Source organism: Panthera uncia, chromosome C2 (assembly GCF_023721935.1).
Source record: "Panthera uncia isolate 11264 chromosome C2, Puncia_PCG_1.0, whole genome shotgun sequence".
NCBI lineage: Eukaryota > Metazoa > Chordata > Mammalia > Carnivora > Felidae > Panthera > Panthera uncia.
In genome coordinates, this window is record NC_064810.1 from 69,070,620 (window position 1) to 69,085,995 (window position 15,376).

The 15,376-nt window shown below is 44.7% G+C and overlaps 1 protein-coding gene across 1 annotated transcript in view; it reads right to left on the bottom strand.

Annotated features, from left to right (window-relative positions):
- Positions 1-15,061, bottom strand: part of HEG1 (heart development protein with EGF like domains 1) — a 29,246-nt gene extending 14,185 nt beyond the window's left edge. Inside the window, exons 1-4 of the mRNA XM_049629446.1 lie at positions 14,136-15,061; positions 12,190-12,471; positions 5,112-5,465; positions 3,849-4,184 (exon numbers count right to left, since the gene is read on the bottom strand). Of these exons, the coding sequence (XP_049485403.1) occupies positions 3,849-4,184; positions 5,112-5,465; positions 12,190-12,471; positions 14,136-14,349 (1,186 nt within the window). The 5' untranslated portion in view covers positions 14,350-15,061. The remainder of the gene's footprint in view (positions 1-3,848; positions 4,185-5,111; positions 5,466-12,189; positions 12,472-14,135) is intronic.
- Positions 15,062-15,376: the final 315 nt, after the last annotated feature.

Consider the following 15,376-nt stretch of genomic DNA (forward strand, 5'->3'; position numbering starts at 1 on the left):
GAAGCCTCAGGAATGAGCCTCCCTTTGTGCACTAAGTTAGCCGAAGTGCTTCCCTGTGCTTTCCCTGGTCTTTATGTGAAACTCACACGTGGGAAAACGAGATGCGTTGTCCCCCGCCCCACAGATCACAACCACAACCGAAAGAGGCACTGCCGACCAGCATATCCGTTCAGGTGACCTGGATTTATGGGAAGGTTTACCACTTCAGCGAACAGGATCAATATTGTATTTCTGCTCCATGATACATAACAAATAGAGTTTACATCAGGGAAATCGGTGGTGGTGGCAGGGGAGGTGAATGCTCAGCAAAAGGCTAACAACCCCTTTGGGGCTTTATACTTTCTGACAAGTCACAGGAGGGAGACCCCCAGGACTCCGAAGGCTTTTTACTTCCTGGTAGGACCAGTGATACCTGAACTGAATGGGGTTTGCCGTTCTTTTAGAGTTTTGGTTTTTCCCCTTAATGCATGGTGGTTGGAGGTAAAGATGGGCTTATTTTCTGTTTTGTGTTATTTTTTTAATGCATTTATTTATTTTCTTGGTGGGATGGAATAGGGACAGGTGACACATGAAAACATCCTTTTCCTCCTTTCTTGAGTGTATGTTTTATACTATAAGCTCAAAGAATCTAATATTAGATTATCAAATAAACTCTTCTTCTCAGAAATTATGGAAAGGAGGTCTAACTCTTCTTGGCCTAAATACTTCCTAATCTGGATCTATAAGAAAACAAGTTATTTCCCTGGTTCTTATTCCTATTCTCATACCAGACTAGCTCTTTTTTTTTCTCAAGTTTATTTATTTAAGTAATCTCTACACGCAATGTGGGGCTCGAACTCACGACCTCGAGATCAAGAGTCGCACACTCCTCTGTGCCAGTCAGGTGCCCCCAGACTAGCTCTTGATGGACACACCCCAATGGAAAACAGAGGTAGAGCTGCATGTTAGGTAAGTTCACCTCATGATACGTTTGCATTAACTGACAGACAGGAATGAGTGTGGGGACAGGGATACACAGTGAGCTGGAGCAGCACGGAGACAGCCAGGAGGCAGGTGAGATGTGACTTGACCAGGCTGAAGGGCCTAAGAAACTCATGGGAAGTCCACCAGGAGAGGCTTGAGGGCCGTGTGTATTTGAGCACAAGTTCCCCGGGCAGAGAAAACAAGGCCTGGGGTGGGAGGATTGTAAGACTCTTAAATGGAATTTAGGCGAACCACCACATCAGGCTTCCAGGGTTTAGAAAGTGGAGAATCGTGACCTGAGATGGAGGGGCTGCATCCAAACCCAGAGAAAGGAACAGACCATGAACTCTGAGGGGCTGGATGGCAGAATCAGTTCACTGTGAGTGATTCAGAGCAAATGAGAATAAGGCATTTGGCTAACCGACAGAGAGTTGGTTTCAGAAAGGAGGCTATTCCTTATGTAGCTCTTTATAACTGAACGCTGAGACCTGCTCACACTGACATCACAATTTCCATACAAACCAAGGGCACACGCATTATGGAGCAAAGGGTCCTAGCACTGAAGAGATGCACGCGGGAAAGGCACCTGAGCTCCTGGTCTGAGGAGGAGAAACGTTGAGCCCCACATTGTGAGGGTGGAAAATGACTCCTTTTGTTTAGGAGACAGATAATGCATTTTCCATGCACACACACGAAAGAACATGAATATTCTCCACCCATGCATGTGGTATTCTTTCATGACAAGCATATGCTTTTCCACGTCACATCAGTAGTAATAAACGCGAGTTTTCCTCACCAATTAGGATGTTCATATGGGGGAAAGGGAGCTGCTATTATTAGTAGTGGTGGAGAGGTAAGAATGTAAACCTGTTATAACCTTAAATGATCAATTATTGCATTTTTGCTTTAGTCAGTACATGCTTTGCATTGACAAGGTTGCTGAGAATGGTTTATGAAATTGCCCAAAAATGTTATTAAAAAGGACCATCCAAGAAAAAGTTTTCTCAAATTGATAAACTGGACTTCATCAAAATTAAAAACCTTTGTGCTGCAAATGATATTGTCAAGAAAGTGAAAAGAAAATGCACAGAACGGGGGGAAATATCTGCAAATGGTATATCTGATAAAGGACTAGTGCCCAGACTACAGAAAGAATTCCTAACTACTTTTAAAATGGTCAAAAGAGGGGCACCTGGGTGGCTCAGTCGGTTGAGCGTCCGACTTCGGCTTGGGTTATGATCTCATAGTCTGTTAGTTCGAGCCCCAAGTCGGGCTCTGTGCTGACAGCCCAGAGCCTGGAGCCTGCTTCGGATTCTGTGTCTCCCTCTCTCTCTGACCCACCCCCATTCATGCTCTGTCTCTCTCTGTCTCAAAAATAAACATTAAAAAAAGTAAAAAAAATGAAAATAAAAATAAAATAAAATGGTCAAAAGATCAGAAAAGACTTTCCCAAAAGTGAAAAGATACACAACATCATTAGTCAGCCAGAAAATACAAATCAGAACCACTCGTGACACCACTTCACACCCCCCAGGATGACTAGAATCAAAAAAAAGATGAACAACAGGAGGTGAAGAAGCCGAGAAACTAGGATCCCCCATCCTTCCTGGTGGCGGTATAAAGATATAAAGCAGTGCAGCTGCTATGGAAAACAGTTTGACAATTCCTCAAGAAACAGGGCTACCATAGAAGCCAGCCATTCCAACAGAATTTAAAACACATATTCAAAAAATAAAAAATAAAATTAAAAAAAAATAGGGGCGCCTGGGTGGCTCAGTCGGTTAAGCGTCCGACTTCAGCTCAGGTCACGATCTCACGGTCTGTGAGTCCGTGAGTTCGAGCCCCGCGTCGGGCTCTGGGCTGATGGCTCAGAGCCTGGAGCCTGCTTCCGATTCTGTGTCTCCCTCTCTCTCTGCCCCTCCCCCGTTCATGCTCTGTCTCTCTCTGTCTCAAAAATAAATAAACGTTAAAAAAAAATTTTTTAAAAATAAATAAATAAATAAATAAAACACACGTCCACACAAAAACTTGTACTGGAATGTTCACCACGGTACTACTCACAAGAGACGAAAGGTGGGAAAAACCCACATGTGCAATCGTTGACAAAAGGATAAACGAATGTGGCACATCCGTGCGATGGAACTAGTACTCAGCCACACAAAGGAACGAGGTACTGTCACACGCTACAACATGGACAAACCTCCAATGCACTATGCTAAGTGAAAACCACAACAGGCCACCTATTGTATGATTTCCTCCATCAACTGTCTAGAATAGGCACATCCACAGAGACAGAGAGTTAAGTTAGTGGCTGTCAGAGGCTGGGAGGAGGAGAGAACACAGAGTGACTACTGATGAGCACCGGGTTCCCTTCTCGGAATTAGACAGTAGTGGTGGCCGCGCAACTTTGTAAATACACTAAAATACACTGAATTGTATACTTTAAATGGGCAAATTGCATAGAATGGGGATTATATCTTCATAAAAGCTGATTAGACAAGAGGGAGAGTTGCTCTTGACGAATGCCCGGACTTGGGGTGAACAACCACCCATGAGAAGGTGTAATTTTCACCTTCCAGAAGCTGTGTGATTGAGGAAGGCATGGGGGTGTGGGGTAGGCTACAGGGCGAGGAAGGACATGGACAGAGAAGTCCCTGAGCTGTGTGTGACAGGGGCGGGTGGCAACAGCAGCTCCGGGGAGATGTACCAGAAAAAAAGAGATATACAGCTAGAAGAATGGCCTGGGAATAGTGACAGCAGAGGGGCCTCTGGAGTGGTCCATTAACGCACGGCCTTACTGTGCCACAGAAGAGCATGAGCCTCGTAAGCCCTTTGCCTTCCGAGTGGTGCAGTTCTGTGAAGTGGAAACTCACTTGAGCACTCACCACGTGCTGCTGAGGAATCCAGGCTTTCTGAGGAGGATGAGGACAAAGACTTGGTGGCCGGCTCAGAGTAGCTCCTGTCGCCCAGTGCTGCGTCACTTCCTCTAGACTGGGACACAGAGGCTGAGAACCGGGTCAGCACTGAGGCGTTCACAACTTCAGGATAGGAAGTGGAGCTTCCTGTCGCATCTGCGAATGTCTTGCTATTGGTCAAGAACCAGCGTGCTGTGCTGGCTCCACTTCTGCCCGACAGGACTGACCTAGACACAGTCTCAGTTTGAGACATGGGACTTCCATCCTCTGCGTCTGAGCTGCTGGCAAGCTGCTCTCCTCCCAAGGCTGTAAGATGTCAAGGAAACAAATGTCATGACATGGATGTGAAAGAGATTCCCCAACAGCTGAGACGTGAGTCTTCTCTAGGGAAAGGTTCCCTTTGCAAGGATCTTGTATGGTATTTATTTTACGTGTAACCTGGCATGCATTTTCATGTTCTAAATAATTATTTCAAAACTCTTCAGTGTCAATAAGATAGCAATACTAAAAATAAGCCCTGGTGAAGAAGGGAGCCTTTAAAGAACAAGTGCAAAGTAGCAGAGCAACTTCTAGGCTGTGGTGTTTTACTCCCTTTCCCCAAAAGTGGTCAAGGGAAGGAATATGTTATGTCCAACAACAAATATGATGTGCCTACCTACAGTGCTTAGTCACATGCATCTTTCCAAAACAGTTCCATTATTAATAAAGATTATTCTAAGTTGCAAGTATAGCAAAAAAAAAATAAACTATACGGCATAACCTGAAGCCATGAATTTGGAGGAATATATTTATACCTGTACATTTTATTTGGAAGAATGATCTGTACATAAAATAGCTCCAGCTAGTCTGAAAGAGCAGGCCAGCCCTCACCTTGAAGACAATCCCACAGAGCGATAACATGCGATTGACAGTGACTGCTCCAAGGCCAAGCTCTCAGCTCTGCTGTGAACAAGCTACATGCCCGTGCCCTCATTTCTTAAACCCTCTGGGCCTTAGTTTCCTCGTCTATAAAAGAGCAGGAGGAATGATGCCTGTCTGATGAACTTCACAATGTTCGCATAAGGACAAAAATCAAAATGTGATAATGTGGTATACCAGATAAAGGAGATGGTGTTAGCTAAGAACACACTTTATTTATTTTTTGAGATTTCAAATGGTCTTGAAGTGATCTTTTAAGGCAATCCAATAGTTTTTAAAAGTCCATGATAGATCAAGTAAAAATTAAATACTTACTTGGGGAATCATTTTGCCAGAATTCCACTGAGACCCCAGAAGATGTGAGGCCAAATCCATTTTCTGTGGATGGCTCAGTGAATTCCCCATCCCCTGGATTCCTGATTACTCCACTGCCTCTTCTCAGCTCTGCCTCAAAGGGTGAAGAACGGGCTGATACTGAAGTCATGGCAATTTCTGAGTCCTTGGGGGAATGCTCCGTCTCATTTAGAGGTCGTGGACTGCCGGTTAAAGACTGGAGCATCCCTGGGACACCACTGGGGAGCGTGGTGGTAACACGCACACTCTGTGTCCCATTCAGCAAGGTGCTTCGGAGAGTAGTGGAGTTGTTAAGCATCTCAGTGCTTCCAGAAGCTAAAACAGAAGAAAATATGCTTTAAGACTACTCAAGAGTTGAGGGCGCCTGGGTGGCTCAATCAGTTAAGCTTCCAACTTTGGCTCAGGTCATGATTTTGTGGTCTGTGAGTTTGAGCCCTGCGTTGGGCTCTGTGCGGATAGCTCAGAGCCTGGAGCCTGCTTTGGATTCTGTGTCTCCCTCTTTCTCTCTGCCCCTCCCTCACTCATGCTCTCTCTCTCTCTCTTTCAAAAGTAAACAAACATAAAAAAAAAACACTTAAAAAAAAGATTACTCAAGGGTTTAAGAAAATCAGGGATGTATCTAGATACAAATAATGTTTATTACATTTTGTTGGATAAATCTAGATAATGTAGACCTAATATAGATAAACACATTTGACACTCTCTCTTCACAGGCTCTGATTCTCACAGAGTTCAGTGAAGAAGCAGTGAGGTCCTTCAAGCACAATGAAAAGCTTCGGCTCTGGCTGAAAGGAAAATGGAACAAAGCCTCTAGACATTCTTTGCCTTGGCTTTTATAGAGGAAGGTAAAAACTTGTACTCTTGAATTCCACCTTATAGATCATGTAGGGACAGGCCATTGTGATAAGGTACAGGTTTTTGTTTTGTTTTATTTTAGCAATGTAACCCTTTTGTTCAAATGCTATTATAGATTAAAACCCGTACGTAAAAAATGAATAAAAGTAAGGCGGTGGTAGGAGCCCAGCCCCCAGGTCACCATTGGGGAGGCCAGGGCTCCACAGACCACAGTGGGAACAATACTAGCCTAGAGCAATAATTTCTGGCCTTGTCACCATTAAGGGTTCTTTATTATTTCCTACTTCATGGCCACCGTAACCCTTATGTTCTGAAAGACTATAAACTGAACTGCATTTAAGAAGTAACAGAGCTTCTAACCAGCAGGAGATACTCAGTGTTACCCCACTGATTTGATTTAATTCCATCCAAAAGCAAACAAGCTTCATTATCGTAGTTAGCCTCATTGGGCTTTGGACACCGACTCTCAAGCTTACATACCACCCCAGTGGACCACTAGCAAGTCGAAGACTCCAGGCTGGGAACAGTTTTTCTGATGAAAAGGATGGCAGGATGGCAGACACTGGATTAATTTGCCAAGAACCTCAAAAATGGATTGATAGGCCATTTTGGTCAAAATGCGCAGCCTGTTCCACAGGAGTACAGGTGGCTTGCTCATGTCTCCCTTCCACAAAGAACTTTCCAAAGGATACCCTGAGAACTGGCCTCCGGAAGGGCACACTGACGTGTTCATTCCAAACAGGAATAAACTGCAGGAAAGCTTGGTGAGTGGGAAGAAACATGGCAGGCAAGATCCAAAGGCAAGAAAAAACATTTTTCTTTTCAAGCCAAAAATAATAAGAAGTACTCTATACCTTTATAATGAAAGGTTTCAAGCTGTTATTTTTGACCCCGAAAGGGCAGAATTAACTTGCCATTATAAATGGTCCCTTGAAGACCAGTCCTATGTGTAGTTGTGACCAAAAGCACAGATAAATATTAAATATAATTAGAGAGAGAGAGAGAGAGAGAGAGAGAGAGAGAGCCAGGAAATAAAGGCTCCTCTTACTCTTGTACAAACCATGGAACCTGTACTATATATACCTAGAACACAGCAGGCAGTTCTGGACACTGGGCCACAATGAAAGCGAAATGAAGAGGTAAGCAAGCCACACAAATAGACGGGACCCCAAAGCGGAGTCCCAGCTGACCTGACCACCCCCCTCGCTGAAAAACATAAACAGCCAAATAAAAACGCATTAGTATAAAAAAAAGGAACCCATCATATATGTATGCCCCAAATCCTCACTAGCCACTTAGCCTCTTAGGACCTAACGTCATTAGAATCATCGTCTAAATCTGCCCGTTTTCAACCTCCTCGGTTGCTGGGTGCTCTTTCAAATCACTCTCATCCCCAGTCAACTGCATTATTTCATTGATTCACTGTACAGCAGCAGCTATATTGGACTCAGCCTCCAGACCTGTATAGCAAATCGATGGCCACAGAGACACAATTACAGAAGTCACAAATGCTGAAAGCCACAAAAGGAAAATGGCTGCGTTCTCTCTCCCTGACTGGGGCCCCATGGAATGCTGCTTCACCATCTCATCAGCGTTATTAAAAGCTGCCATTTACCGACCAAGTACAATGCGCCCGTATTTTATATATACCTTTCTACGTTGTGCTAAGTACTTGATTTACATAATCTCATTTAATCCTCATGGTAAAGCTATGGAGCAGTACGAATGCTTCTATACAAGTGGTGAAAAGGAGAAAAAGTTAAAAGTTAATCTATAACCACCACTTTTACTATTCAATGAGCACCTGCTGAACACATCTGGGGGAAATCTGCCATGTTTCCAATCGACAGGCCAGCAATATTGGTTATCTAATAACTGTCCTTCCCTGCTCATTTCTACTCTTGAAGCACCCATTCAAAAATGGGAAGACCATCCATTTGGGAGCAGAAACAAGCCAAGTTCCCTAATCTTTATAACAGGAGGTGGAAAGAATGCTCACTCATCTGGTAAAAGTATGTACATCACTCTCCAACCACAACAGAAAATGCTGGAACCTCAGGCATGCAGCAAGTGCTCAACCTTGGCTTGACTGCTGTCCAGAACCTGCCAAAAATCCAGCTGAAGCGGCAGATAGTTGAGAAAGATACACTAAGTCTACAATCTTCTGAGTTATTTATGCTCTCTTCCTTTACAAAGTGAAATCACCACAAAGCAATTTACCTGGACCACATTAGCTCAGCTACCCACAGAAGTACTTTCATGAGTTGAGATCCATTATTACACCCTCAGCTCCTACTGAGAATCTATATAAAATATCACCTTTTAAAGAACATTAGCACAATTTCCTCAGAACAGCAACTGATGGCATTTTTCTATTACGAGTCTCAACATTCCTTATATAAATAGTCCTCTTAGAATTCACTGCCCCCCATGGGAATGCAAGCTGGTGCAGCCACTCTGGAAAACAGTATGGAGGTTCCTCAAACTAAAAACTAAAACTAAAAATAGAACTACCCTACAACCTAGCAATTGCACTACTAGGCATTTATCCACGAGATATAGGTGTGCTGTTTTGAAGGGGCACATGCACCCCCATGTTTATAGCAGCACTATCAACAATAGCCAAAGTATGGAAAGAGCCCAAATGTCCATCGATGGATGAATGGATAAAGAAGATGTGGTATATATATACAATGGAATACTACTCGTCAATCAAAAGGAATGAAATCTTGCCATTTGCAATGACGTGGATGGAACTGGAGGGTATTATGCTAAGTGAAATTAGTCGGAGAAAGACAAAAATCATATGACTTCACTTATATGAGGACTTTAAGAGAAAAACCAGATGAACATAAGGGAAGGGAAACAAAAATAATATAAAAACAGGGAGGAGGACAAAACAGAAGAGACTCATAAATATGGAGAACAAACTGAGGGTTGCTGGAGGGGTTGTGGGAGGGGGGATGGGCTAAATGGGTAAGGGGCATTAATGAACCTACTCCTGCAATCATTGTTGCACTATATGCTAACTAATTTGGATGTAAATTTTAAAAAATTAAAAAAAAAAAAAAAGAATTCACTGCCCTCAAAACACTCATGCCTGTGGATGAAATTGTATGCTTACTTTATCTGGCAATGATCACATGCCCCACCCGGTTTCCCTTTGTGCCCTCGTTTCCAGGAAGCTCAGTACTAAATTTAGTGCTCAACTATAGCCATTCTCACACAATTCAATATACACAGATATCTTTCTGCCTTCAAAAGAGAACTTTTCCCCCTGTGAGCTGCTGTACTTACTTTTCCCCCAATGATCAAATAGTACATGTTCATTACAGAACATATGGAAAGTACAGGAAGATATAAAGCAGCAAGAAAAATAATTTCAAATGGCTTCTGATCGCTTTTTAAAAATCTGATTTAGCTGTCTGGGCCTATCCCTGCTTTAATGCATCCATCCCTGGCATACAATTTATTTTCGGAGGCAGGGAACTCCTGGCTAGCCAGGCCTCAGACGAGGCGGTGCTACACGCACGTTTCTGTGTAGCAGAGCGAGGAGAGAAAGGAGGCACAGAACACAAAGGCTGAATGTGTTTGGAATAACAGATGCTGGAGCTAGAAAGGATGTTTAGGATCATCTGGTGAAATCCCTTCATGTTTCTAATAGGGAGCCCCATCTCCCCAGGCCAGGCTCCTGGTGGCCGCGCTAATGTTCACCTCCAGAGGAATACGGCTCATCTGACCGGCCTAAGTGCCAGGACTTTCACTGGGTCACGTTTACTGGTGGATGGAGCAGCCAAGTGTCAACAGAGACACGCCCCCACCTCCCTCTCTCTTCACTTCCCTTCTACAGAGTGCCAGCTGGGTCCCCTCCGAGCCTGCCTCTGGCAAGTCCTACCGGCTCCCTCAGTGCTCCTACATGTGTGCCTAGAGCCCCTCAATCCTGTAGTTAGGCAGGGATAGTAAAGTGTCAGAATTCAGATTTAAGGGGTGGAGGGAGGAGGTATACTGGAGTGCTGGTTAGGGGGTTAGCAGCTAGTAGCCCAGATTGGAAAGTAAAAGCAGAATTTTGCTTCCCATATGGCTTCAGGTCTCTGTGCACGTCCCCCTCTCAGCTTCCCCGCAGGGAGGGGGGAGGCTGGCAGGCTAGATCTAGACAGTCCTGGGTGCCTGGCTATTCCCTCATTTAACAGCACTTAGGGCCCTAGCGTCTAGTATCTCAGAGGGAGGTGGGCCTCTACCTAGCACAGAACACCCAGTTCAGTAAAAAGGAAGAGAAATGCTCAGTGAGAGACTCAAGGAGTAGGAAAGATATGGTGGAACTCTTCAACAATTAAAAGTGAGACGTTCTTTTTTTTTTTTTTTAAGATTTTATTTTTAGGTAATCTGTACACTCAACGTGGGGCTCAAATTTATATGCTGAGATCAAGAGTCACATGCTTTACTGACTGAACCAGCCAGGCGCCCCTAAAAGCATAAGGTTCTAAAAGGATGAATGCTCAAGGAATTTGAAGGCCAACTATTTTTTAATGTTGAAAAACCCAGGTGACTACAGGGTCAAGTCCGGTAAAATTGGAAACAGGCTGATTTTCAAATAAACCACAATAATGGGTTGAATTTAAATTATAAATATTAAATGACCTTGACCAGAATCAAAGTGTAGCTTCCTAGAAAATGCTTCCTTTCCACCATTTAGTAAAGTTGGTTGTAAATCACTGAACCACAGACCTTTGCAGCTGGAAAGGCTTGTAGCTTTTATCCAATCTGACCAATGTTTACGAATAATCTTAAAAGGAATCTCCCAAAAACATGAATCATAAATTATATACATACCTAGTCAGCAGAAACTGTATACAGAGTATATAGAGGAGGAATTGGCTGCTTTAAATAGGCATTACAGAAAGGACCTCCAGGTTCAGTTTTTGCTCTGGTGACATAAACCCAAACCCCCTAGTACCTCTAAAAAACCTGTGACCTACAACAATTTTGAAATGGCAACTTTGAAGGCAGTCTAACCTCTATTTCCAAGAATATTTCCAGCCCTCTCTGTGCTGCTTCCTAAGGTATGCACAGACTCTGAATAAAACCTCAGAGAAGAGAAGAGAAAAGGCAGGCAGAGTTTCCAGCATTCTCTTTGGTCTGTAGCTGGATGAGCCCTGTGATACTGGGGCACATGCTGATCGCCATTACTTACCAACTGTACCTTGTCCTGGGATGGCAGGGAACCCAAGAGAAGTAACCAACATAGCCTGTGTCCTCAAGAGGATTACACACTGAGTACCAGATAGGTATTGGAGAACCTAATGCGACAAGGTGGATAGCGTGGAGGATGAGAAGGTTGAAAACAGTTCCAGGCTAGACATGGAACTGCCAGAGAGGGGCCTTACGATGACTAGGAGCTGAAAAGGCAAGGAGGCGTGTTCTCCACCGCTGCAGCTTTGCAAACACGTGCACTGTCTGGGTTTCTTTTCTATGACGCCTAGCAAAATGTTTATCTGTGTTATCTTTGCCATTGCAAGAAACAAGTTGGCCGTAACGAAGCAACACAAATCTAACTCCTAATCAAATGACTCAGTGCTCACCAGTCCACTCACCCCAGAGCGTGGTCTCTGGTGCAAAGGATACACACCAACAACACTTAGTCCCTATTGGATGCGTGTACGTGCATGTGTGCAGGGGGTAAGGGGACAAGCAGGGGTTGGTGGACACAAAGGCCCAGAGCAGCCCCCTGACCAACTCCTATTTTCCCTCCTATGCAGTTAAAGAGAACATATTTTAAAGACGAACTTCAGGGGCACCTGGGTGGCTCAGTCCACCCAGTCAGGTAAGTGTCCGACTTTGGATCAGGTCATGATCTCAACAGTTTATAAGTTTAAGCCCTGCATCGGGCTCTGTGCTGACAGCTCAAAGCCTGGAGCCTGCTTCGGATTCTGTGTCTCCCTCTCTCTCTGCCCCTTCCTCGCTCTCTCCCTCTCAAATATGAATAAACGTTAACAAAAATTTAAAGACAAACTTCAGTATGAAGGTAAATTGTGCGGATGGTACTTTTCCCCCAAATACTTTGCGTTTGTCTTTAATGTCTCCTCGCCTCGGCCCCTGTGACAGGTATGTTACTAGCAAGATGTACGCATCTATTACTTCTATTCTGAATGATTTCAGCAGGTGAGACTGGGATAGGAGCACTCACATCCGGGGTGGTCTGAGGGAGGGGAGTGAGCCGGTGTCCTGGAGAGCGCTGGTCCTGAAAAATTTCTCTTCCTAGAGAGCGTGGTCTCCTCTTCCATCTCTAAAGCAGGAAGAGGGGCCTGGCTGAAAACCCAAGTGGCAGCCAGTTGGGTGTGCACGGTCACGTCTTCGGGGAGCCCCTTTCCTCTTGCCAGGGACCCCTGGGTCGTTCCGCTCTCAGTGTGAGAAGGGGCAGTTCTTCCTTCTGACCCTGAACTGGATGGCAAGCGAAGTGTCCCCAATACTGAAAGCAGACACCAACAATTAAAATTCCACCAGCAGACTTCAAAATGTCTGAATAATGTTTGAGTGGGCTCACCTCTGACCTCCATGAAAACAAATTAAGAGCAATTATTCATTCTATGAAAAATTAACTCCTGAGTGAGAGATCACAAACCAAGACAAAGACTGTTTTCAGATCTCACAAACAAAGGCTGCATTTTGTGGTGAAGTTACTCTAAAAGGGGCACAATGAAGCTAAGTATCAGATGATATGGGATCAAAGATCGGACTCTGATCACCATGATTCATCACTCACATTCCATAATGCTGGCCCCAGAATTATTTACTTGAATTCAACATAAACAAAATTTCCAAAACCTGGATGACCAACAAACTCAGGCAGCATCAGGCGCAAGTCTAAGCTCTGTGTCCATCATGTCATGAAGGGAACATAAAATACTGTCATTCGTACTCTTTATAGAATTGAGTCCCTCAACCCGACCCCCTGCAACAAGCTCATGAAAGCAGGGGGTCATCTTTGATGGCGTCATCTTCTACTTTTAGGCTGTTACCAAGTTCGTATCAATTTTCCTTTGTGAAGAGTCTTTACCAATTGCTTCCTCTCTACCCCTGAGGCCACCAGGCCATGGATCTTAGCACCAGGCATCTGGACTTCTATGTCCGCCTGGGTGGTCCCCCTGATGCCAGGTTCACTCTGCCCCATCTCCCACCCCAGACATCTTATACCTGCCTGCCAGGTGAATCCCCCCCAAATTCGCTTTAATCATGTCACTGCCTTGTTCAAAAACCTTCGGTGACTCTTCCTACAACACCAAATCTAAACTGCCTGGTTTTCTAAGTCCTCTGTGACTCCTCCTCACCCCATGCACACAACTATCCTCTCCTCCATGTGTGACTTACACCCTCCCCCATGGGAAGCTGCCAGCCTTCCCACTCCACAAAAAGACCACACTTCTGTCCTTTTCCTCACATGGTCTGTGCATCCCACTCCTAAGCTATCCCTCCCACCGTGCTCAGACATACAGACTTAGGCTCAAATCCCAGCTTTAAAACCTATTAGCTGTTTGACCTATACACCTCTGATTAATTACCATCTCTACCTTCAGTTTCCAAATTCCTAAAATGAGAATAACGTGACCTCATTGGCTTGCGGTGAGAATTGAGAGAATAGATATGTCGGTATACAGTAGGTACCTAAGCAGTGTCAGTTTTCTGTGTCTTCCCTTCCTCAGTCAAATCTTACACATCCAGCCCTAGCCATTTCTTGAAACTTTTTGCTAGAAGTGGCAAGCCACCGAGCTGTGCAGATTCAAGCAGGAACCGCCATTTGGGCAGCCACGCAGCCTACCAGACCAGATCTGGTATCTCTGAGGCTGTGGTGTGGGGCATGATCAGCGGGTGTCCTTTGGACTCAGTCTGGCCATGGAATGTCAATTCCCAGGACTTCTCGGGGCTGTAGGCAAATCTGCACCCTCAGCTGGTCTATGCTGATAACTCACTTAATCACAGCATGCCACAGATGGAGGCTGAGCCACAGGGGTGAGCTACCCCAGCCCAGGACCCTTGGATGGGCACTCAGGATGGGGAAGAGGGAGACTGGCAGAAACTTCATCTTCCAGGACCGGACATACATGAATGAAATGAGCATCGTTGGCACAAACTCACCTCTGGTGAGGCTCTGGGAAGTCAGAGCTGTTGCTGTGTCAGACCCAACAGGGGAAATGGTGAAATTTGTTTTCCTGGAAGAGTCATTTCTTCCTCTAGCATCTGCTGCTTCAGTTTGTGGAATGAAGTTTTCTGGAGCATCTGAAGAAGTGTGGCTCTTTCTGGGGGTCTGAGTCATCACGCCCTCCTTGGAGACCACCGTTGAAAAGTCCATTTGGTTCTGATCAATGGTAATGTTTTCTATGTGGGGTTTGGTGCTACTTTCTGGCCAGTGGTTCCTTACCACAGCTGAAACAATAAGAAAATGGATCAGTAAGAGCCTGCTGGTTCTCTGTCTGCCATGAGCAGATACTCAGTAAAGAATGGGATTCAGGTAGAATAATTTCACCTTTCTTTTTTCCACACAGTAATTATTCTTACAATGCAGTGGGAGAAATTATGTAGCAACAATACTATGTAGTATTGAATTTTACAGTAAGTGGAATAAATGATGAAAACGGACAGAAAGAGACCAATACAGGGCTCAGGGGAGAGGACCTGAAGCTCTGGGATCCAGGCAGGCTCCGGGAGGGGCGCAGGGGACGCAGGTCAGGTGTGAGCAGGGGGAAGGAAGCACTCGCATGCATCAAGGTTGTGAATTGTGTCTTCTGCATGGTAGGAGGGTAAAAGCTGGCAGCTCTCGATCCTGACACCTACTCTTGCAGGCAGGGGGTGGGAGGTGGGACATGCCTAATTCTGGAAAAACATGTGAAGGATTTGGCAATATTACCAAAACCTTTGTAACGTAAATAGGTTTGATGCAGTGCTTTTGTTTTCTTTGAATTTATCCTAAGGAAATACTCAAGAATGTGGACAAAAATTTAGCTGCACTGATAGTCATGATGTCATTGTTTATAATAGCAAAAAAGAAAGGAAGGAAGAATAGAAGGAAGGAAGGAACAAACAAAACTGAAAATCCTACAGCCGCAGATCAATTAAACCAGTTGCATTGTGTCCGTATGGAAGGACATGATGAGGTATTAAAATGTTATAAAAATAAAGACGTTTTACAGGTATTATTGAGTTAAAACAACAGGTTTCAGGGGCCCCTGGGTGGCTGGGTTGGTTAACTGCCCGACTTCAGCTCAGGTCATGATCTCGCAATTTGTGGGTTCAAGCCCCACATTGGGCTCTCTACTGTCAGTGTGGAGCCCACTTTGGAGCCTCTGTCTCCCTTTCTCTGCCCCTTCCCTGCTGTCACT